Source organism: Phodopus roborovskii, unplaced genomic scaffold (genome assembly GCF_943737965.1).
Source record: "Phodopus roborovskii unplaced genomic scaffold, PHOROB, whole genome shotgun sequence".
NCBI classification, from domain to species: domain Eukaryota; kingdom Metazoa; phylum Chordata; class Mammalia; order Rodentia; family Cricetidae; genus Phodopus; species Phodopus roborovskii.
In genome coordinates, this window is record NW_026126433.1 from 49,841,669 (window position 1) to 49,867,340 (window position 25,672).

Consider the following 25,672-nt stretch of genomic DNA (forward strand, 5'->3'; position numbering starts at 1 on the left):
TCTAAAGAAACAATCTGGGAATCAGGCAGATGGCTCAGCAGGTAAAAGAGTTTGCTGCCAAGGAGAAAACTGGTTCCTGCAATCTATGCTCTGACTTCTACACACACACACACACACACACTAAATATAACAACAATTTTTTAAAAGAATTAGCTGGTTTGGCCTGGAATTGTTTGCCTAGCATATATGAGACCCCGAATTAAGTCCTCAAAGGCATAAGAAGGAGGAGGAAGCAGAGAAGGAGGGAGAGAGAGGAGGCAGAGCTGGGTTGTAACTCAGTGGTAAGAGCAGTATCTACCATATGTTGGTGACATGGGTTCCCTCCCCAAGTATTACAGCAACAAGAAGGCAGTGCATTTGAAATAAGTGGAGACAAGGAAAATGAAGTGGTGGGGGTATGTGATGGCTGACGTGGGGTCTGCTCTCGGGGCTGGCCAGGAGCAGGAGGAAGGCAGCACCTCAAATGAGCTCAGTGAAGAGCATGGTTTTGTTGCGATCACAGCCTTCATTCCCTGTGTCCCCAGGAAGCACCACTCCTGAGGCAGTGGAGTTGGTTGGTAGGAGCATGCTCTGCTTGTGGAGAGAAGGCTCTAGGAGGTGGGGAGGACAGAGGCCAAGCCTGGAGCAGTGCGGGGGCAGGTGGGTTGTAAGGAGCAACAGTCAGACAGACATATGCCAAGGTGCAGATGCATGTGTGTCAGGCCTGTGCAGAAACAACTGTGAGTAGCTGGTGGGGCTCTGGATAGACTGGAGACCTGAGTTCTGCATCCCTAGGATGTGGAAGGAGTAAGATGCTCTCCTGCAGAAAGGACAGCAGGCTCTCCTTCCACTGCCCCAGGCACACTTGTCCCTCCAGGAAACCATCTTCCCCACCTAAGCTGTCCAGTGCACATAACTGGGGGCTCCATGCTGGCTTCTGGGATGTTCTTAGCAATTTTGTGCATTGTTACATTTCCCTCACGAGAATTAGCTCAGCCAAGGACCAGCAGTGTGTGTCTGTGTGTGTGTATGTGTGTGTGCGTGCGTGTGTATACTCTGTGTGTGTGCCACAATGTACAAACCAACTCAGAGGACAACTTGCCAGAGTCGGTTCTTGCCTTCCTTCCATCTTGTGAGCCCAAGGGATCAAACTCAGTTCGTCAAGCGTTGATGCACACACTTGTACCTGCTGGGTTATCTTACTGGCCCTGTTTTGACGTTTTGAGACAGGGTCTTATAATGTTGCCCGGTCTGTTGGTGATCTTGACAAACTTTCCTCCTGTTTTAGAGTGGTGACATCTTAAGCTTATGTCACCACATCTGGTTTTGTTTGGTTTTTTAAAACACCATTCAATGTCCAGATCGTCAGAAGCCCTGTTTGTTTCTCTGTCTGTTTATCACAGAGCTAGGGACTGAATCCAGGCCTTCACAGCTGCTAGGCAAGTACTCAGCCACTGAACTGTATCTCTAGCGCCATGACAAATCATATTTAACCTAGGATACCATAAAATCTGTAACATCAATAATTATTTGATTTGTTAATTGAAAGAAATTTCTGAGCTGGGCAGTGATGGTGCAATAGTTTAATCCCAGCACACAGGAGGCAGAGGCAGGGCTGATCTGAGTTCAAGGCCAGCCTGGTCTACAGAGCAAGTGAGTTCCAGGACAGCCAGAACTACACAGAGAAACTCTATCTTGAATATCTTGAATGCGCCCCACACACTAAATAAATAAATAAATAAATGAGAGAAAGGAAGAAAAAAGAAAGGTAGATAGGAAAAAAGAGAAAGAAAGGAGAAAAGGAAACAACCCACCATGTGCGTGTTTGCAAATCATCAGGGAGAAGCGACAGCATAAGGGCAGGCATACTTCTAACTTTGTTTACATACTTTTGAGGCATTGGAGACAGCGATTGTCCTGGGACTCTTGTGGTCTACGGTATAGCCTAGATTTAAAGGGGCCGGGATATGACAGTGAAATGAGCCTCAACCCCAGGTTATTAGGAAGACCCTGAATTACCAAGGCAAGTGCTGCTTTGGAATTACCAACCTCTGAATCAGACAGGAGAACAGTGCAAATCCACTCAAACAAGTCCATAAGCCAGGGTTGTCTGGGCTGTGGCCTTTGGGGCCACCTGTCTGAGCCTACTGGGAATATCCACTACACTCTAAAGGTTCTCCCTGTAGTCAGCCTACAGCTCTGTCCCCACCTGTGTATGGGTATCCTTTCCCTGCTCTGTCCCGTGACACCCCCACCATCTGTGAAGTCACTCACCAGAGCCCTTGTCCTTGCTTAGGGTTCTGTTCACATGGAAGTAAAGGTGTATGAACTCTCAAAGGAAACCCTTACCCAAGAGCAAGTCATTGTCCTTTATTGGGACCCAGTCTTCCAACCTATACTGGTGTCACTAGATTGTTGATGCAACCCAGCAGAATCTTAACTTGTTCACTGGACCTCAAAGTCAGCCCAGAATGTGCTGGTAGTCAATGTCAGAAGGGACATGTAAGGGGGTCAGGTGTCACTACTATAAGTGGCCCTAGACACTCCTATGTCTCCATCAGGACTCCATGATCATCACAGAGTTTGGAATTTGTCTTCATGTAGTTCATACCAGTTGTTAGCCCTCAAGCAAACCTCTTACCCTCTGCAAGCTTTGTTTCCCTGGAGGAGCAGAGATAGCCTGGAGGAGCAGAGAAGCTTGCCTCTGGGACTTTTTTAAGCTGTCTGGCTTCCCTGACCTCTCTGGTGCAAGCCATTGCTTGCATGTTACAACATCCAGCTTATGGTGTTCATTGTCAGTCCTCTGTGTGTGAGAGCAGGTCCTGGTACAGAGTGAGGCTGCAGACTGAGCGGGCCTGGAGGAGTTGCTCACATTTACTTTAGCTCTGCCTTCAGCCGCTGACTGCCACCTGGTCAGGCCCCTGGCAAGGAACCTACCCAGCCCACTCAAGTCTGTCACATCTCGAGTACATCTCTTTTCGAAGTAGGTGATTTTTCCATGTGTGCTGGTTTTGGCTTCCATGTGGTCTGTGAGATCCTGATGGGCAGGTCTTAGGGGATCTCAGGGCAGCTCTGGTAGTGGATGTTGAGGTGGGGGTTATATGAGGATCTGGGGCCTAAACTCATGAGGGTGCAGAGGCAGAGACTAAAGCATCCACTCATCCAGCTACAGTATAGAGAGTGCCAACAGAGCTATCCAAACATAAGACTCAGGCCTTTAATCCCAGCACTTGGGCGGCAGAGGCTAGTGGGTATCTGTGAGTTCCAGGCCCTCTTGGTCTACAAAGCAAGTGCCAGGACAGCCAGGGCTGTTACACAGAGAAACTCTGTCTCAAGGAAAAAAAGAAAATAGAATGAGACTCTGCTTCACCATTTTCCTGGAAGGCACAGAGGGCCTCTTTCAGCCCCTAGAGACATCTCTTTACTAGTCTGTCCCCAGAGGAACTAGACACCCAGGCAAGGGTTTGCAACTATGCAGTCTGCCTCAATGGACAGTGCAATGGACAGCCACTCTTAAAGTCTTAGGGAAAGCAAAACTGGTTCCCTCCATTCATCCCTGGGGCTCTGGTAGCTGAAACTTTTCACTTTAAAGGCTGGGATGAAAGGCTGAGGTCGGATGAAAGGCTCTCAGGCTGGAGGAAGTGCTCAGCTGACAGGTAGTTGCTAAACCACCTGGAGAGGTGCCAGTGGGGAATTAGCATGCCATCAGCCACACCTAGGGTGTGAGGGTGCTGAAGCCTGGAGGGGCCCTTATCAGGGATGAAATCTGTCATTTCCCTGAGAAGGGAGCCTGAGTTCAAGGCTTGGGGACCAAGAAGGTGGTCCTGAGTGAGCCCTACATTCATCCACAAGCCTTGGTTTCCAGGCTTAGGGGAGATTAAGCAAAGCTGTCCCCAAACTCAGAGGTGTGTTGGGATCCTGGGACATGGGTATGGGTGTGTGTGTGTGTGTGTGTGTGTGTGTGTGTGTGAGAGAGAGAGAGAGAGAGAGAGAGAGAGAGAGAGGTTGAGAGAGACAGTCAGACAGATATGATGGACAAAGTTCTTACTGTAGAACATACACCCAGCCCTAGAACACAGCAATTATTTCCAACCTTCCAACCATTTCTAAACTATACATTAGAAGGCAAAGCATGACAGACCTGAAAGCCATGAATGTAATCCTGTATGTAATCTTTCTACTAGTCTTAGTCTGGGTTTATTCATCCCCTTTGATCAATTATTAAACAATCATTGAGCTTGGCTAGGGAGATGGCTCGGTGAGTAAAGTCCTCAAATTGCAATCATAACCCTGACAGCCTGAGTTAGAGTCTATGAAATCTATGTGCAAAGCTGGATAGCAATAACCTCATCACTCCCAGGTGAGAAACAGAAAAAGGAAAACCAACTCATGGGCCAGTTAGCCTGAAGTACCTATCCAAGCAGCAGAGTCAAGAGAGACCCTGTCTCAAACAAGATAGGTGAAAGCTTACTCTTGAAAGTTGTCCTCTGACCTCCATATGCATTCCTGAGCTTCTGTAAGACTTAGACATAAGGATCAATGGAGCTGGGGGTTCAAGACTAGCCTGGGAACACAGTGAAAACCTGTCTTTAAAAAAATGAGTGGGCTGGAGAAATGATTCAGCAGTTAAGAGCACTGGCTGCTCTTCCAGAGGATCTGGGGTTCAATTCACAACTGTCTGTAACTCCATTTCCAGGGGATCTTATACTTTCACACCAACGAACATAAAATAAAAAAGTTAAAAAATATTTATCTCAAAAAAAAAAAAAAAAAACAAGAGTGGAGGCTGGGCAATGGTGGCCCATGCCTTTAGTCCCAGCATTTGGGAGGCAGAGGCAGGTGATCTCTGTGAGTTCAAGCCCTACACAAAGAAACCTATCTCAAAACACACACACACACACACACACACACAAAGAGTGGCAAGTAGATGATCTCATCACACTGTTTTCCAGGAATGGCAAAGCTTGTCCCCAGAGTCCCAGATTGTCTCTAATGGGAGAGGTTTAAAGCCTGAAGGCTGGCTCCTCTTCCTCTCCTGTCACCCTTCCTCAGCTGTCTGTCAGTCAGCCACTGGAGCAACACTGGATTCAGCTCTCAAGACCTGTAAGGAGGCTGCCCTGGGGACCCAAGTAGCATAAAGGGACCTGCCATGCCTGCTGACACAGAGACTCAAGCAGAAAAGAATGGTCGTGGAGCCGATAGGCATGACTAATGCCGTGTTAACAGTTGCGGGGATGCGGTGTTCAGATGACCACACTCCTGTTGGGTTTCCATTTAGATCAAGTTCCTTGATACTCAGTCTCTCCTGTTAGGATGGTGCTTGTACTCCTCCATAGTGCTCTATGGTGTTTTTTTGTTTTTTGGGTTTTTTTGTTTTGTTTTGTTTTGTTTTGTTTTTTGGGGGTGGGGGTGGGTGTAAGTCCTTTCCTGTTTGAATGTTGTAGCAAGTGCAGTAGGAAGAAGCCCTCAGCTGCCCAGGCAGCCTCACTCTTGCTCTCTGTTAGGAGACACAGGCCTATCATCCTCTGACCTTTCCATGGACTCTGGCAACAATTCACTTCACAAGGACCCAGTTACAACTGTAGGCAGAGTTTTCTGTCCCAAATAACCACATAGAGACTTATTATTGGCTGATAGCTTAGACTTGTTTTTAAATAGCTCTCATAAATTAACCCATTTCTATTAATCTATGTGCTGCTCCAGGTTTATTTCCCATGTAGCCCCTTCTGCATCTGGCTCATGACTTCTCTGACTTTGTCCTCCCTCTTCCCAGAATTCTCTCTGCCCTGAAAATCCCGCCTATCAGCAAATCCGTTTTTATTAACAATGATCTTCACAGCTTACGACAGGGTTATTCTACAGCACACAGCACTGCTAAGGATCTTAGCTCTCTTTCTCACACACACTTAGAAACACATGGTGACTTGGGACAGCCCCTGGCAGAGCCCACGGGTTGAACCTGTTGATAGGAAGAAACAGCAATGCTGAATGTGTCTCCGAAGAGGCTATGCGACTAACCAGCTGCAGCCCATTCTTACTGTGGGCCCGTTCCTTCCAAACTTTACTCACTCCCTGGACTCCACCATCTCAGGGGTGAGGGAAAGCCAGCGCTGCCTACCTCAGAACTCTGCCTCCCTGCTGTCACACAGGACTCAACCCGTGTCCTTTCTGAGAACCCCAAATGAGGGAAGTCTTCAGGTAACAACCCTGTCTTCAGACAACCAACCTAGGGACAAAACAGACAGGTGAGGTGCTCCCTGCTGCTCAAGGCCCAGCAGTGGCCAGTGTGTCCTCCTCCCCACCCTCTCTCAGCACTCCCTATTAAAAACAAAAAAACTTTAATATTATTATTGTGTATTTGATGTAATGTGAGGGGAGGCACGCCTGCCACACCTTGCATGAAGAGGTCAAAGGACAACTCTGTAGAGATGGCTCTCTTTTTCTACCTTTTCTTGGGTTCTAGGGATCGAACTCACATTCTCTGGCTTGTGCCTTGTGCCCCTGAGCCATCCTGCTACCCCACTAGTCATCGTTTTAAAATGTACAACACCATGGCATGTAGTATATCCATATTGTTGTGCAACCGTTAGGTCTATCTAGAACCAAAATAGTCCTGTTAGCCCTAAAGGGGACCTCCACTAGCCAGCGACTTCCCACTTCTCGAAGTAACCACAAATGAATAATACTTTCTATCTTGAGGGCTTTTAATCCCAGCACTTGGGAGGCAGAGGCAGGTGGATCTCTGTGAGTTTGAGGCCAGTACTCACATCAGACACCTGAAAACTGGCTATTTCTTCAATTCCAGGGGATCCCATACCCTTTTTTGACATCAGCAGACAATGCACTCACATACAGAAGCCCATACTCTCTCATAAACACACAATTAAAAACTAAAATTAAAAACAAACTTTTTAAAGGCATAAGAGGGGGAAAGTGCACTTATAGTCTTTAAGAAAAGCGTTTAAAACTAGGTGTGGTGGTGCATGCCTCTGAAGAAAGAGAATTCGGATTTGTGGTCTAGTCTGAGCTACAATAGGAGACTCAAAAACTACGTGAAAGATAAATAAGATGTGGTGGAGGATGTAGACTGTATAAGAAAGAAGATTCCTTGGGCCCAGGGGTTGGAGGCTAGTCTGGATAAACTATCTTATTTATAGAAAAGGAGGAGGAGGGTGAGGAGAGAGAGAAGGGAGAGGAGGAAGATGGGGAGAAGATTTAAGCAGCAGGACGTGATGGCTCTTACTTCTGATCTCTGATCCTAGCACTCAGAAAGCTGAGACGGAAGAATTGCTATCAGTCTGAGGTCAAGCAAGCTATGTTTTGAGTACCAGGCCCACTACAGCTATGTAGCAGACCCTTTCTCAAAAATAAAAATGATGCCAGTGGTGGTGGCACACGCCTTTAATCCCAGCACTTGGAAGGCAGAGGCAGTTGGATCTCTGTGAGTTTGAAACCAGCTTGGTCTACAAAGTGAGTTCCAGGACATCCAGAGCTACACAGAGAAGGAGAAGGAGAAGGAGGAGAAAAGAAGAAGAAGGAGAAGGAGAAGAAGAAGACTGGGCTGACTAGGAATGTAGGTAAAATGCTTGCCTAGCACATATGAGGTCCTGGGCTGGATCATATAGCATGATATGAAACCAGGCATGGTGGCGCATGCCTATAATCTGGGTACTTGGGAGGAAGAGGGAGGAAGATCGGAAGTTGGAATTATGTATAAAGTTGTCAAAGAAAAAATTAAGTAATAAAAGATATTTAATTAGAAAAATTGAAACTTGAGGTTCATTCTTGGCTTCATAGTTCAAGGCCAGCCTGGTGAGAGCTTGTCTAAAAGGGAAGGAAGGAAGGAAGGAAGGAAGGAAGGAAGAAAGGATAAGGTAAAAAATACAAAAACAATATTGCTTCTTAAAAAACAAGTAGCTTCAACTTGACAGGAAAGACTGTGCCTTGAGTACTTGTTATAAGGTTTTTTTTTTTTTTATAACTGGGGCTCTGTTTAGCACCTCTGTATCTGCCCCAGCCAGAATCCTGCTGTCTGACACCTGGGAAGCCAACACAGTGGCTTGCACACCACATTTTCCTGGATGTCTGACTTCCTGCTGCTAGGAGATATGCAGGGAGACAGCAGCCAGACCAGTGGCAACCTCCCACTCCCCCTGGCTCCTCCAGCTTTCTCAGGGAGTGTTCCCTAGGGGCAGAAGTCTCTGAGGTTGCTCAGTCCTGAGCGTGGCAGATGACCCATGGTGCACCGGCTGGCTCCCCAATTATGGTTTCAATGTACACTAAAATTTCCAGTGAAGGGTCAACCATATAAACTAATTCTTTTTCTTAGGGGTTGTAATTTAAAAGATTGAATTTCTGGGCTAGGATATATAGCTCAGTGGCACAACACTAACATGTGTGAGGCTGGGTTCCACCCCCCCAAAGAACCCAAAGCAAAATCAAAACTCAAGCATCAGACACCCACAAACAGAACACTCACTGCTATCCACATTCGTCCATAGCAGTTTCCTTGGTGCTCCCATGGAGCGAGGCAGGCATCTCTTCATTGTACTCAGAGGAGTCCTGCTCCAATGTTCACACTTCTTTTATGTTACCATCCTGACACCTCCAGAGTCGCTGTGTGAATACACTTTTGGATAGAGGAGATTCCTTGAAATGGCAGAAAGGCTACCAAAAATGATCTGCTTGACAACAGGCTTTAGGAAACTTCTCTAAAGGAAAATGACCTGAATATCATGTTTGCTTAATCCACAACAAATGTTTATTCAGCATCGCATCGGACATGTGTCAGGCAGCAGGAGGCATGGCAGCCACAGACTTTGAAGAAAGATAGGAAACCAGGTGCTGTCAAGGCAGGGCACACACCTTTGTCCCAGTCAGAGGCAGGCAGATCACAGAGAGTTCAAGGCAGAGCCCAGCATTCAGGAGACAAGACAAGAAGGCTCTCAAGTTGAAGGCCATCCTAGTTTGGGTGGACGGCATGGTACATTGAGGAGCAAACATTCCATGGTCTCTGCACCTCTTTCTTTCTTTGTTTTCCTAGGATCTTGTTCTGTAGCCCTGTCTGGCTTTAAACTCACAGTAATTCTACTGTCTCAGCCTCTCAAGTGCTGAGATTATTGTACTTGAATTTGTGAACAGTGCTCGAACATTTGTTGAATGAATGCTTCCTCCAGGGAACTTATATTTTTTAAGTTCTTGCTTTGTTCTGTGCATAAAGAAAGAGATCAATACATCTTTCTTAAATGAATAGGTGAAAATGGTTGAGATTTTGGAAGAAGAAAGTTACAAAAATTACATTCAGGATAACTTGACAACTTAACCTGCTTTCTGAGAACTGGGGAACATTTGAGGAGCTTATGCAGTGAATTTTAAAAATATCCTCAGGAGGAAAATGAGGGTAAGAAAGAGGCCCTAGCCTACACACCAAATCTGTTCATTCACTGGACAAGGGTTTACTTAGAATCTACCATGTGTTGAACACTAGAAAACAACATTGTCACAGACTTTGGGGAAAAAATAAAAAGATGTTTAGATGCAGGTGTGGTGGTACATACCTATAATCTCAACACTTAGGAATCTGAGACAGGAGGATCTCAATGTCAAGGCTATCCTGAGCTACACAGCAAGTTCCAGGTCAGCCTCAGATACATAGTGAAACCCTGTCTCCAAGAGAGAGAGAGAGAAAAAAAGGAATAAAAGGATAAGGAAGAGAGGGAAGGAAAGGAGAAAAAAGAAAGAAAAGAAGGAAGAAGGGAAAACTGAATGAGAAAAGTGGTTTAAAATAAAAATAAGCTAAGCCTAGTTGTTTATTTTTACAGGTCTGTAAAGCCAAATCCTCAGGAGGCAGAGGCAGAAAGATTAGAAGTTCCAGGCCTATGGTAGCTATAAGGTAAGTTTAGGGTCAATCTTGGAATTTAGTGAGAACTCATCTCCAAATGGAAAACACAAAAAAGGGCTGGGGATGTAGCTCAGTGAGTGAGTAGTAAGAGTTTATCATTCTTGAGGCCCTAAGTCTAATATCCAGTACCATTAGCTATACTTTTCCTTCTCAGACAAATGAGTGACATTTAAAAAATAATCCTTGTGTAGCATCTGCTCTTAGTTCATATCCAGATACAAGTCTAAGATCCCAGGCAGAACCAAGGCTCTGTAGATGCTGCTTTTCCTGTGTAGACACACTGTGGTAATAGAGTTTAGAAATTAGGCAATGACTCTGGGCTGTGGTGATGCACACCTTTAATCTTAGCCCTGCACATAGAAGGCAGAGGCAATCAGATCTCTGTGAGTTTGAGGCCAGCCTGATCTTCAGAGTGAGGTCCAGGACAGCCAGAGTTACAAAAGGAAGCCTGTCTTGAAAACAAACAAAACAAAACACAAACCAAAAAAGAAAGAACAAAATTAGGCAGTATAAGGGATTAAATTATGTTTATTTAGCGTGGAGGAGGGGGCGTGTGTGTGTGTGTGTGTGTGTGTGTGTGTGTGTGTGTGTGTGTGTGTGTGTGTAAAGGGACAGTCCAAAGGAATGGGTTTCCCTTTTCCACTTGTGGGTCCCAGGAGTCAAACTTGTTCAGCTTCACAAGTGCCTTTACCATGTCAGCCATCCCCCTGTTTCCAATGGAAGGGATTAAATAATGACAAAAATATAACAATGATAATGATAATAATTATATTTACTTTGTCAACCTAATTGTCCATCAACAGATAGATAACAGAAGTCTAGTATATATAAAATAGAATACTATAGCTCTAAAGAAAAATGTAGTTTAAAATTTGTAGGAGCCAGGTGGTGGTGTCGCACGCCTTTTATCCCAGTACTTGGTCTACAGAGCTAGTTCCAGGACAGCCAAAACTATTATAAAGAAACCTTGTCTCAGAAAACCAAAAAAAAAAAAAAAAAAGAAAGAAAGAAAAATTTGTAGGAAAATGGATAGCCATAGAATGTATAATATATATAAGGTTAGGGAATGGAGAGATGGTTCAGTGGTTAAGAACTCTTGTTCTACGCCAGGTGGTGGTGGTGGCACATGCCTTATGCCTTTAATCCCAGCACTCAGGAGGTCAAGGCAGGTGGATCTCTCACAGTGAGGCTCTAGGATTAATTCCAAGTACTTCCTAAACAAGAATGCTTTTATTGGGTAAGAGTTTGGACTTGTCTTTAAAAAATAAATAAAAAGCTGTGTGTGGCCATGCATTCACCAGTAATAGCTCACAGTATTGTTGGTTGTTTTTCATTCTTTGCTCTTACTCTTTGGGGCCCTCTCCTTCTTCTCTTGCTCCTTCTTGCTTTCTCCCAGATTTCTGCTCCTATTTATTCCCTGAGCCTGCCACTCCCACCTATCCTTGCTCCTACCTCTCTATTGGCCATTCAGCTCTTCATTAGACCATCAAGTGTTTTAGAGAGGCCCCGTAACTCAGCTTCACAGAGTTAAACCAATGTAGCATAAACAAAAGTAACACACCTTAAAATAATTTTCCACAACACAGCACTGTTGTAGATGCTGTGGGGAACTGATACAGAAATATTCTGGAGTTTGTTAGACCCTGTTTCGAAGGAGTAAGGTCAACAGAGATAGAAGAGAGTACTAGATGCTCTTCTCTGGCTTTCCTGAGTACACCCCAAAAAAATACCTATGCATGCTACATACACATATGCACAATACATACATGCCTACACACATGGACATGCACACACACTCAGATACATATATGCACATGTACACATGAATACACATATCAGGCTTAAATTATATGACCATGTCATGTTAAACTTTAGTTTTTAGTTTTTTTTGGGGGGGGGGTCAAGACAGGGTTTCTCTGTATTGCTTTGGAGGTTGCCCTGGAACTCACTCTGTAGACAAGGCTGGCCTCGAACTCACAGAGGTCAACCTGCATGCATCTGCCTCCCAAGTGCTGGGATTAAAGGTATTTGCACCCACTGTCCTGCTAACCTTAGTTCTTATTAGGAACATTTAAATCACTTTTGTCCTCCGTAGATTACTATCTGGGGCCAACCAGTTCTTGATTTTTGTGGCTCCCAGGCCATGTCCACATAGTTCTTCCCCTTGCTTGCAGGCTTGCCTCTCTTCTCCCACCAGGAGTGGGTGGAGTAGCTCTGACAGCCTCATTCTGCCCAGCTGATGCAGCACTACCAATGCTGGGCAGCAGGTGGCGCAGAGGGACTTTGAAGCTTAAGCTTTGGCTGTCTTGAAGGGATGAGGAGGGAAAAAGAGCATTTATCCATCTCCTCCTCACCTTCCCCTCCCCTCTGCGCCCTCCCTTCCTCCTCTTCCTTTTGTGATTTTGTTTTGTCATTTGTTTGAGACAGGGTCTTACTATGTAACCCTGGCTGGACTAGAACTAGTCTGTGGATCAGGCAGGCCTTGAATTTACAGGGATCTACCTGACTCTGCCTCCTGAGTGCAAGGATTAAAGGCATGTACCACAGTGACTGTAGTCAATCAGAAAATATTCATAATGCATTAGTGGATCATGGTTTTAAGAATGTTTTCAGAGGCTGGAGAGATGGCTCTGCAGTCAAAAGCACTTGCTGCTCTTACAGAGGACCAGAGTCCAGTTCCAAGCAACCCCATCAAACAGTTCACAACTACCTGTAATTCCAGTTGTAGAGAACTGAAGGATTCAACACCTTCTTCTGGCCTCTTCAGGTACCCACCCCACAATACACATAAATAAACAATAAAATGAATCCTTAAAATGAAAAGAATGTTTTGCTTGCTTATTTCTGTTTTTTGTAAACAGGGTTTCTCTGTATAGTAGCCTAGGCCATCCTGGAACTCACTCTGTATACTGGCCTTGAACTCACAGAGATTCACCTGCCTTTGCCTCCCAAATGATAGTATTAAAGCCCACCACTGCTGGGCCAAAAACAGTGTTTTAAGCTAAGTGGAGTATACACATCTGTAGTCTCAGCTACTGGGGAGGCAGAGGCAGGAGGATGATTTGAGCCCAAAGTTTGAAGCCAGCCTGGATAACACAAATGAGACCTTGTTTCCAAAAAGAGAAAAACAATATTGTTAAATTTTTCTGCAACCCAAGACTTGGGGGGGTGGAGGAAAGAGGACCAAGTGTTTAGTGCTGGGCCAGTGAGATGGGTCAGTGGGTGAAGGCTGCCACTGCCAAGCTTGACAACCTGAGTTGGGTCACTAAGCTCCACATGGTGGGAGGAAGGAACAAGTTATTCCCTGACCCCCAACATGCTCCATGCCGTGTACAAATGAATAAAAACTGTCAAAATAGTTCAATGTCATACTTCAGTAAATAGCAAGTACAGGTGACTCTGTCTTAGAAAGCAAGCAGGAGGGAAGGGAGGGGGAGATAAGAGGGAGGGAAAGAACAAATGCCAGGTGAGGTGTGCTAGCACACACCTGTAACATCAGCACTCAGAAGGCTGAGGCAGGAGGATTGCCTAAGTTTGAGACCAGCTTGGGCTACACGGTGAGCTTGAGGCAAGCTTGAAATACATAAGAAAGCTGTCTCAGAAATGAGAGGATGTTCTGTGCAGGTGGGCAGAGAGGGACGGTGCTAGCTACTGGAAATTACATCTTATCACTTACCTTGTACAGCTTCTGGAACACTTTTGAAGAGATAACTTGAACCTACTGCGTGATAAAACCAGGAAAGAAATGATTTCTCCCTCTTCTAGACAAGATAGAGATGACAACGTGTGTGTGTGTGGGGGGGGGTCAGGGAGCCCAGGCTGGCCTTAAACTCAGTTTGTAGCAGAGGATGACCTTAAACTTGTGTGTGTGTGTCAGAGAGAGAGAAACAGGGCTTCAGGGAGCCCACACTGGCCTTGAACTCAGTTTGTAGCAGAGAAGATGACTTTAACCTTATATATGAGTTTATGTGTATGTTATGTTCATCTGTCTTTTTGCCACATTTATATGTGTGAGTGTTATCAGAAGCCCTGGAACTGGAGTTACAGACAGCTGTGAGCTGCCATGTGAGTGCTGGGAATGGGTCTTCTGGAAGAACAGACAGTACTCTCAACCACTGAGCCGTCTCTCCATCCCAGCCTTAGACTCCTGAACCTTCATCTCCACAGGCTGGGATGACAGCTATTTGCTGCAATGCCCATCCTCTTTCTTCTGTATAAACACACTACACACACACACACACACACACACACACAACACTCCTGCTATAGTGTTGTAGACTGAATGTCATGTCCCCCAAAATTCATGTTAAAATCTAACCCTAATGTAATGACACTATAAGGAAAAGTGTTTGGGAGGTGACTGGTCACAAGGACATCACCTGAAGGAGACAACCATCCTTATTTAGAGGCCACAAAGAATTGTCCTGTTCCTTCTACCATGGGAGAGTATAGCAAGACCAGGGCTGTCTAGGGACCAGAACGTGGGCCCTTACCAGTGCTGTGTAACAAAACCTTTCCTGGGACCATGGAACACTAGTCTACACACCCAAGATATGGAGCCCACGACAGACCAAAGTATGGATACTAAAGTCCAACTTGTCAAACCATTAAGTTTTATTGAAGTTACTTACAGGAATATGGAACAGAAATGACCCAAACATGGCCCTGATGACTCCGAGTTTTTATTATGAAGAACAATTAGGATGTGTGCTACGGATAATGGCTTGGACTGTGTCTTGTCACACAGGACTATGGCTATGAAGTTAGCACACCTCAGAACCTCGTCACAGTACCACCTGGTATCAGTAAGCACCAGTGTTAGATCCAGTCAGTAGACTGCTTACTTTTATATCAGTTATACTCATGAGTGCAGTCTTCTCAACAAACTGAGAGCTAGAGCTAGATGACATTCTTATTTTCGTCTTACAAGGGATGAAACAAAGTTAGGGAACCTGCTCAAAGTCACTGAGGCAGTAGGTACCCTCTTCCAGCAGCCTGGCCCTACTACAGTGTTCTGCCAGAGCTTACCTCCTGAACCGTGATGACTTGGTTTTTTTTTTTTGTATTTTACACAGGTAGTCCTTAAATATGTGTTGAGCTGAACTGATATTGCATGTAATGGAAGTGTTCCTAGGCTGGAGTGCTTGTTCAACATACGACATATGAAAAAGCTTACAATTTTTCATTTTCAATGATTGTAAGGCTCTGCTAAAGGACAAGAAAAGGACCTTTAATGCCAGCACTCTAGATTCAGAAGCAGAAGACTCTGAGTTCGAGGCCAGTCTGATCTGGTCGACAAAAACAAAATCAGCCCTGCAGACTCCTTTAATCCCAGCACTTGGAGGCAGAGGCAGGTGGATCTAAATTCTAACAAATGAACAACAAAAAAATAAAAAATAAAAACCCTACCAAAACAAAAAACCAGACTGCTATGTACCCTTAAGACTGTTTCTCCTTAACTACCTTAGTACTTTCGTGTACGGACACTGCACTGATTCTGTCCTCTGGCCCTACACTTTAGTGGCACAGGTAGCTAGCTGAATTAGCCTCATACTGTCTGTCCTTAGTGCTGGTCCCAGTGGCATGCACTGTAGACAAAACACTTGGCAGGTTGAAGCAGGAGGCTAGACAAAAGGCCAACCTGAGTTAAAATTGAGTTCAAGGTCGCCTGCACTACATAGCAACTACGCAATAAACGCTCCCTTCCTCAGCGGAGCGAACATAAATTTAGGGGAAAGTGAGGACAAACACTCAGGGGTTGGGACACCTTGTTTTCTACTTAAAAGAGTCTCTGTGGAGACTGAGACTGGCATGCACGCAGCCTTGCCAAGGGCGACTCTTCGCAGACGCTCCCTGAAGGGTCGGACGCGCGCTCAGCCACCGCCAGGACAGCGGCGTGTCGCTCACCTCACGCGCCCCCAACCATCGCGGCCCGCCGGGTGCCCACGGGAACGCCGCGGCGGGAGAAACTCCCCGCGGAAGGGGCGCGTGGGCGCGGAGAGGGGCGAGCGGCACCGAGGGAACGGAAGACGCGGCAAGGCGCGAGCCACACGCCCGGGGGCGGGGCACCGTGCCCCCTCCACGCCGGAGCCGCCTCGGCAGCGGAAGTTCCGGCGTCGGCGAGCGGAGGTGAGAGGTCGGCAGGAAGTCGCTACGTGGCCGCCGCCTGTCCCCGCCGAGGAGGCGCTGCGAGCGGAGATGGCGGCGCCGCTGAACGTAGAGCAGCTCGAGGTGTCGCTCGACGGCCTCACGCTGAGCCCGGACTCGGAGGAGCGGCCCGGCGCGGAGGGCGCCCCGCTGCTGCCGTCGCCGTCCTCGTCCCCCGGGGCTGGACAGGACCCGGGCGCCGCGGGGCAGCAGCCGGAGCCCGGGGAGGCGGCGGCTGAGGGCGCGGCCGAGGAGGCGCGGCGGATGGAGCAGCACTGGGGCTTCGGCCTGGAGGAGCTGTACGGCCTGGCGCTGCGCTTCTTCAAAAGTGAGCGAGCGGGCCCCTCGCCTGTGCGGCAGAGGCCGCGGGCCGCCCGGCCTGCCCCACCCACCCCAGCTAGGCCGGGTGACCGGAGCGCGCCTCCGTCCTTGGTCACACCCCCGAGGGGCCTGGAACCCCGGTTTGGCAGCCCGCGTCGCCTGAGGTTGCCGGGGCGTTATTACCTGGTTAAGTTCTCTGGTTTCCGTGAGCTGGAGTGGAGGGATGAGCGCGCGCTCCCCGGGGCTCCCGTCCTGGGGCGGATTTCTCCTCCTTGTTGCTCTTTAGCGACTGTCTTCCCGTTCCCCGTGGCTCGCCACGTCAGACCGACTCGCTCGCTCGCTCTCTCCTTTTTTAATTTTTTTTTTTTTACATCACCCTTTTTATCTTAGTGGAACAAATTGTTTATGGGAAACTGAGCTTGTATAGGACGGGACATGGTCATTCGGCCGTAGGAATGTAGCAAAGGAAAGTAAATACTAAGTTCATTCCCTTTTGCTTATTAAGTAATATAATGGCCACTGTGTTCTGGAAACTTCTAAATGGTTATGAAGTTTTACCTTGTAAGCGGATTCTGAAGACTAAGGTCCCAAAGTACACTCTAACTTCTTTCCCTCCTCTCCCTCCCTCCTTCCCTTTCCCCCTCTGCCTGTCTCCCTCCTCCTCTCTCACACACAGTTAATTTTTTAAAGCAAAATTCCGGTGTGCAGTGGTTTTGGTTTTTTTGTTTTGTTTTGCTTTCTAATTGAGTGATTCACATAGTTAATAGTGGAGGTACACTCAAAGATTGGGTCAGAGGAAAAGAGCTTGACTAAATTTGATTCTTAAAGATGCTTAGATCCTTAGTGGGAAAGCAGAGAGATAAGGGCAAGTGGTTGCTAGGTTCCACATACATTCCAGAACAGCATATTGATGACAGTTTTCTCAGAGATAGTACTTTCAGATTACATATTTTACCAGCTGAAGGTGGGTTATTTATTGTGACCCATGTTAAGGTATTTTTATTTTTAAATAATTGCACAAACTAGTGAAATTGTATGAAAATTTCCAGGACGTTAAAGGGTTACTCTACATTCACTGTTTGTTTTTTTTTTTTGTTTTTGTTTTTTGTTTTTTGCTTTTAATTTACAAAGTTTGCCCTTGAACTGCTCATTGCCATTGCACAAGGATCAGTCGTTACTGTGATCTAGTAGACTTGAGTTGGTAATGAGTTCAGAATCGCTGTCTCTTGAGTCACTGGCTTGATTTTAGAGTTTGTTGTAAATAAATACAAATCCACTGGTTTCTCTGCAGTTCACATGGCTATGCTTGCCTTTAAAAGTTAATTTTTGGGCAGGGTGGTGGTGGCAAACACCTTTAATCCAACACCCAGAGGCAGAGGTAGGTAGATCTCTGAGTTCAAAGCCAGCCTGGTGTACAACCATGGCTACACAGAGAAACCCTGTCTCGAAAAACAACAAAAGTTAATTTTTGTGTGTGTGTGAGAGAGAGAGAGAGAGACTTGAGTGCTGGAAATTGAAGGGGAGGGCGAGGAGGTCCTTGGGCAGAGCACTGTGCCATTCTTAACCACTGAAATAAGGCTCCAGACTCAAAAAGAACCAACTTGTAATCCTTGATTTTTTTTTTTTTCCTCCATGGGTAACAACAAATAAATAAATAAATATGAGTCATTTCACCTGAGCTGTTGTACTTAAAAACAGCATTATATGCTTCAAGAGTTTAAAATGCTGAGCATGGTATTAAACACCTGTAATCTCAGAACTCAGGAGGCAGAGGCAGGTGGATCTCTGTGAATCTGAAGTCAGCCTGGTCCACAGAGTGAGTTCTGGGACAGCCAGAGCTACATAGTGAGAGCCTATTTCAAAACAAAAAAATAAACAAATCAGTTAATTGTTTTTGGTCAAGACCCTCAATTTAAATTATTGTTGCTGTATAAATTCCTATCTATATAAAGAAGAAGCTGGATTTGGTAACACTAGATGCCTCACATTTAAGATTTAGTGGTCGAAACAGATTATTTTAAATTGCCTTTTGAGTGATAAGGATCCTCAGAGAATCCTCAGTGATAAGGATCCCCATATTTGAGGGGCCTACATTACCAGTCACCTTATAGAAGAAAGTACACTGATAGGATAGTTTGCTCAATTCCTAAATTAAGTGCTCAAAATGGTATTCGGGCACTTCAAATAGCTACTTAGTGATTCAGAGCACTTTTCTATGTGGGTTATTATTTGAGATAACAATGAAGGGCTGGTGGTGTATAAGGAACTAATTGTGGAAGAAGAAACAGGATATAAAAGCAGATTTGACAGAAACTGGGGTGAGTCCAGCAATGCTGCCTTTATTTTTATTTGTTTGTTTGTTTTTGTTTTTTTATGGGTGTGTGTGTGTATGTGCGTACTTCTGTGTGTGGAGGTCACAGGACAGCCTTGGGTGTTAGTCCTCCTTGAGGATTTCCTTTGCTGCTGTGTGTAGCAGTTAGCTGCCCCATGAGCTTCTGGAGATTTTTCTTGTCAGCCTCTCAGTGTAGAACTGAATCATATATGTTCACTACCACATCTTTGTTGCTGTGGATTTAGGAGATCTGAACTTCATACTTGTGCATCAAGTGCCTTATCCACTGAGCCTTCTCCCCCCCCCCAACTCAGGCCTTCATTTTAATATGTTTTTCTCCTACCAAAGTAAGTCCATGTATAAGTAATTGCAGTTGTTATGGACCGGTGTTTCACTTTTTTTGTTTGTTTTTGAGACAGGGTTTCTCTGTATAACAACCATGTCTGTCCTGGAACTCAATATGTAGAGGAGGCTCACTTTGAACTCTAAGAGATCCACCTGACTCCTGAGTGTTGTGTGCCACAACCACCCAGCTCATTTTTTTTCTTTTAAATTACATTTTGTTTTCTATGGACTAAATATGAATCTTGAAAGCAAGATTATCTTCTATTGAAAATTAGCTGGAAGGGCCTGGGATGTAGCTCAGTTGGTAGAGTGCTTGCCTATCTAGCTTTAGGACCTGGGTTCCACCACCAGTACCGTGTAAGCAAAGTGTGGTGGTGCAAGCCTGTACTCACAGCACAGGCTTAGGAGGCTGATCTGAAGTTTAAGGTCATTCTTAGCTGCATAGTGAGTGCAAGACCACTCTGGGATAGATGTAAGACACACGACGCCCCCCCAGGAAATAAAATTTAAAGGAAGAAACAAAAACAATGGCAACAGTGTTACCTGGAATCTGTGAGTCTGTTTTGTGTTCCATACTTGTCATAGTAATAATCAAGTCAGTGATGAGCTTACTATGTCAATCTCTCTCTCAATTTTTTGATAAAGTGAAAGCAGAATGATGAGGCTGGGGGGTGTAACAAAGAAGAAGTGCTTGCTCAGCATTTGTAACAGCATTCATGGCAAGACCCTGAGTTCTACCCCAGGGGATGGGATGTGTACATGGTAGATGAAAATGTCTCTTATGATCTGTAAGTGAATATTTTACTATGTAAATGCCAGGGATTTTTGTGCTCTTATGGATAAGGTTTAATATTGGAATCACTATTATGTGAATGGTACAATCATCTTTGTTCTTAAGGAGCATGGAGTCTGAAAGAAGACTTAAAGGGCTCGTTGACAACTGTAGCACAGGTGGAGGAAACAACCATTCCAGAAGGGACAGGGATGTGTGTTTGGGACATGGCATATAGGACAGAGGAGAAAGTTGAATTCAGATCTTAGAAGGACACAATGAAGTTGGAAACAGTTTAGCCTTTTTTTTAGATGAAGAACCACTGACTGTTTTTCAGAGTAAATTGCTCTTAATTCTATTTGAGCAAGATTAAGTTGGCCTTTCTTAGCTTTTTATGTTAAGGTCCAAAAGAATGGCGAAGCTTTATGCTTCTGGGATGGCTTTAACTTGGGGATTTATGTTTTGTTTTTGTTGAGTTATTCAGGGCCTAGATTTTTCCTTCTCTCATACTTGATGGCTGTATTATATTAGTCTAGTAGGTTGGTTGCATTGGTTTATGATTTCACACTAATGGCTGTCTGTAGTTACAGTGCAGATGTTTACCAGATGCCAGGTGAAAGTTGCCTGCACACTATTTATCTAATCTCCCCATGAGACTTCCATGTTATCTGCACTTAGTTAAGGGACCTGGCCCAAGCCACTCAGTCATTCCTAATAAGAAGCAAGGTTGGATCTCAGTCTGGCTTTAGACAGTTCTTTCACTATAGAAGGTGAGAATAGGTAGGAAGGAGTCCTTCTTTCTGATGAAATACAATGAGGAAAATAATTCAAAAGCACTATCTAGTTACTTTATCCTTTGAATATGTTTGGCATGAAAATGAAAATACTAAGAACTAGTGGAAAGATCCAATTGATTTTGTTTGTTTTAGAGAGAGAGAGAGAGAGAGAGAGAGAGAGAGAGAGAGAGAGAGAGAGAGAGCGTGCGCGCACCTCTTAATGCCTAATACCTGCAGAGGTCAGAAGGAGGCATCAGATCCCCTAGAACTGGAGTTGCAGATGGTTGTGAGCTGCCTTGTAGATGCTGAGAACCAAACTTGAGTTTCCTGGAAGAGTAGCCTGAGCCATCTCTCCAGCCCCTAAGTTGGCTTTTAAAGCACAATCACTATAAGGAATGTTTTACGTGTACTAAAAGAAGTAAGTGCGAGCGGGCCTGGAGAGATGGCTCAGTAGTTAAGAGCACTTGTTGCTCTTGAAGAGAACCTAGGTTTGGTTTCCAGTACCAACATAGTTGTTCACAACCACCTAACCCCAGTTCCAAGGGATACAGTACCTTTTGTAACTGTTGTTGGGTATAAAGCACAAATGTGGTACGCATACATACATGCAAGCTAACACTAATACACAATACATCTTTATTGGTTTCTGTTATAAGATCTCTATTATGTAGCTCTTACCTGTACTGGAACTCGATATGTAGATCAGGCTGGCCTCAATTCACAGAGATCCTGCTTCTGCCTCTTGAATGCTACCCCTGGCAAAATTATGAATTTTTTAAATTAAGAAAGTAAGTATGAGAACCCTCTGAATTTTTGCATTACATTTCTATTGCCTCAGTGAACAAAGGTATTGCTGTGAAACATGATAGCCTCAGTTCTGTTACCTGAGTATACACCATAGAAGAAAGGATCTAACTCCCACAGGTTATCCTCTGACCACCCCATCCCTACCCATAAATAAACATATGTAAAAACAATTTTTGTTTTCTTTTGCTTTTTTTTTTTTTTTTTTTTTTTTTTTTTTGGAGACAGGGTCTCTCCAGGTATCTCTGACTGTCTTAGAACTCCCTTTGTAGGCCAAACTGGCCTCAAACTCAGAAATTTGCCTACTTTTGCCTCCTAAGCTCTAGAATTAAAGGCATGTACTACCACACCCAGCTAAACGTGTTTTTGTTTTGTTTTAAGACAAGGTCTTGCTCTGTAGCTAAGGTTACGCTAACATTGCTACTAATTATGCCCATTTATAGTATGGATAGTATTATATACAAGCAGTGAATTATGCTGATAGCAGTCATATGGATGGATGAAATAGTTTCATTTCCTGACTTCTTTAAACATAATTTATCTGGACATATGAAGGTGCATACCTTTAATCCCAGCACTCATAGCAAGTTCCAGGCTAGCCAGAGATGCATAGTGAGGCCCTGTCTGAAAAAAAGTCACTCTTTAAAAAATAAGCATTTAAACAACTTTAGCAAATGTCTTAATGTTTTAAAATAATGAACAGCAATAATTTATTAATTAGTAATGTATAATTATGTCTTCTCTGTACTCAGGTGGACTAGCCTCAGACAATTCTAATTGTTGCTCTGCAACTCATTACAGTTGGAGTTTACTTTTCCCTTTATTGTCTTTAGGCATAAGTATATAATAATTTAGATACATATATAGACCCTAGATATATATACAGCCTGTCCTGGAACTTGCTTTATAGACTAGATTGAACTCAAAGATCTGCCTGCCTTCACCTCCCAAGTACTGGGACTAAAAGTGTGCCAGTTTACAGGTTTTTATTTTGCTTTGTTCTTTTGGTAGAGCATTTCAGGTAGTCCAGGCTGGCCTTGAGTTTGGTATGTAGTCAAAGATAACAGTGAACTCCTGATCTTCCTTCCTGAACTTCCTGAATACTAGACAAATTACAGTATTTAATTGAATCTCAATATTTTATAAACTCTAAGAAAAATACATTGCTGGCACGTAGCACAGTGATTTCTATGTAGGAGCTCTGATTATTATGTTGAACAAATATTAAACAGGTCTTTGTAGGACTGAAGAGTAGCTACGTCAGTAAAAAGTATTTGCCAAGTAAGCATGAGTACCTGAGTTCAGGTCTCTAGCATCCATGTAAAAGATGGACATGGCCATGTGCCCACAATCCCACTACTGGGAAGGTTAAAACTGGAGGCTCCTTGGGCCTTACTGGCCTACCAGTCTACTCAGATCTGTGAGTTCCAGGTTCAGAGATACTGTCACCCCCAAAGTAAGGTGGAGAGTGATAGAGGAAAACACTGAACATTAACTTGTAGCTGCCACATAGGTGTGTGTGTATGCATGTATACATGGACATATATATACATCTTAGTAATGAGCATCATTGATTAAAATAACATTGTAAGAGTTGCCCTCAGCGGCTGGAAAGATGGCTCAGGTTAAGCACTGTCTGCTCTTCCAGAGATCCTGAGTTCAATTCCCAGCAACCACATGATGACTCACAGCCATCTGTAATGAGATCTGGTGCCCTCTTCTGGTGTGCAGATATATATGGAGGCAGAATGTCGTATACATAATAAATAAAATCTTTAAAAACAAAAACCAAAGAGTTGCCCTCAAGAGTCTGGAAGAGAGCCTAGATCCCTTGGAGTTGGAGTTAGAGGTGGAGGAGCAGCATGTGCTCCACAATCTATCTTTTAAAAAGTATCTGGGTGTGCATGTATGCAAAAGATGGCTCAGTGGTTAAGAATGTAGAATGCTGAAGACCAAGAGTAGGCAGCTGACAGCTGCTTGTAACTCCAGCTTGGGGGGGGGGGAGTCCAGTGCCTCTGGCCTCCACAGGCACCTGCATTCACGTGCACAAACATGTATGCACACATTTTTTTTTTTCTGACTTTAAAAGTTTTTTTGAGGGAGGGAGGTGTTGGGAGACTCATTGAAATGGCTCCATGGCTTGGTGGAAAGAAGTTCTTGCTCTGCATGTTTGGAGGCCTGAGTTCTATACCTAGATCCTACATAAAGGTAGAAGGAAAGAACACACATGCACAGAAATACTAGAATTAATATTTGTTTGAAATATTGCATAATTTTACTATTAGAAAAATATTGAGTCACATAAGGGAATTTTTTGTCACATTCCCCTTCCAGTTTTATCAGGTCCTTCTTCAGAGGCATCTCTGAACAGTTATGTCTGTCCAGATGTTTTCCTATGATAGTGAATGGTACAGGGAGTAAAAACGACTACGTCCTCTTGAGGGCCACTCCTAGTCTCCTAGTCCTCCATTTTGTGACTAATCTACTTTGTGTGACTCTTTGAGGTCTTTTGCTTTGCATTCATTCATGTTAGAGATATTAAAGACTGTGCAGTGTGCAGGGTTAGGATTGATGCAATATTTATATAGTGGTTTTTACCACTTTTTTTTTTTTTTTCTTTTGAGGCAAGGTCTCACTGTGTAGCCCAGACTGTCCTGGCTTACTGTCCATATCAGGCTGGCCTCAAACTCACAGAGATTCACCTGCCTCTGCCTCACCACACTGGCACTAACCTTTATTATTTTTTAACATTTATGTATATGGGTATTTTATCTTAATTTGTGTCTGTGCACCACATGCATTCTTGATGCCAGCAGAGACAAGAAAAGAGGGCTTTGGAGCCTCTGGAACTGGAGTTAATAGATAGATGGTTGTGAGTTACCATGCTGGGAATTGTACCCAGGTTCTCTGAAAGAGCAGTCAGTTTAACTACTGAGCCATCTCTCCAGCCCCTTCTTATCAACTCCTAGTAATGTCTAGCTTTTTAAAAATCTGAATGTATAGGGATGTGGTGGTATGTAATATAATTTCAATTTCTTTGATCAGTGAAGTTCAATACCGTTTTAGATGTTTGTTGACAACCTCTGTCTTCTTCGCTAAGCTTCATGTCTATATACATTAATGGATGTTTTTACTCTTCAGTGACTTTATTTTGACCACCACTGTGTGCATGATGAAATTGGTACATGATTTATACTTTTTTTTTTTTTTTTTTTTTTTTTTTGTATTATGGGGAGGGGCCAAGGCTCGTGGTTAGAAGACAACTTGATATAGTTCTTTCCTTCCACTCTGTGGATTCTAGGGATAAAGCTGGGGTTGTCAAATTATCTGCAGAGCCATCTTGCCATCTGTTTTTTTGTTTTGTTTTGTTTTAATGAATGTTACCACAATGGGGGGGTGCTTAAAGGTTTTTTATTTTACCAGAGCTCATTTTTATTACTGCTTTTGAATATTGGTAATAGTTAAGTCATTTCTTGTCAAAATGTTTTAATTCTGATTTTCTTTTTTCTTTGTTATTGTGTTTATTTTTCAGAGACACAGTCTCACTCTGTAATCTAGGCTGGCTTTGAACTCACTCTGTAGCTTATACTGTCCTCAAACGTGGAGTGATTCTCCTGTCTCAACTGGGGTTATAGATGTGTGTTGTCACCCATGACTTTTGCTTGCTCCATTGCTTTCTTACCCCCACCCCTACCCCCTTTGGTAGGGTTTCTCTGTGTAGCCCTGAATCTCCTGGAACTCTGTAGACCAGGCTGACCTCAAACTGGATCCACCTATTTCTACCTCCTGAGTGCTGGAATTAAAGGCATGCATCACCATGCCTGGCTGTCTTCTTTCTTACTGCGCATATGGAAGCCTACCAGAGCCAATGATAAGGAAAAAGAATCACACAGTTGGTATTAATAATAATGTACTACTAACCTCTGAAAGTGCAATGTAACCTTCTTTTTATTGATGACTTAACTAATAAAGTAACTTATACAATAGCTTAGAAATGTCTTAAGATGAAATTAAACCCACTCTGATTCCAAAGCCTCTGCCAAAACATCATACTGCCTCATTAGAGCAGTTACAACTTAAATACAGCCTTTGAAAGTATATATAATTTGTTGATGCACGATCTTATTCAAAGTGATTTAAATTGTTTTTATTTTTAAATCATTTTTTAAAAATCTCTTGAGTTTTTACCCAGCTTTGTACTACATAGTGAGTTCCAGGCCAGCCTGCTACATGATGAGACCCTATCTCACAAATATATAGAAATAACAACAGTAAAGTAAGCATTGAGGGCCTGG

At 44.2% G+C, this 25,672-nt stretch overlaps 2 protein-coding genes across 2 annotated transcripts in view; both read left to right on the forward strand.

The window, feature by feature from the left end:
- Positions 1–25,672, forward strand: part of Lin9 (lin-9 DREAM MuvB core complex component) — a 215,063-nt gene that overhangs the window by 57,774 nt on the left and 131,617 nt on the right. The window lies entirely within an intron of this gene.
- Positions 16,003–25,672, forward strand: part of Acbd3 (acyl-CoA binding domain containing 3) — a 29,667-nt gene continuing 19,997 nt past the window's right edge. Inside the window, exon 1 of the mRNA XM_051186433.1 lies at positions 16,003–16,355. Coding sequence (XP_051042390.1) covers positions 16,079–16,355 — 277 coding nt within the window. The 5' untranslated portion in view covers positions 16,003–16,078. The remainder of the gene's footprint in view (positions 16,356–25,672) is intronic.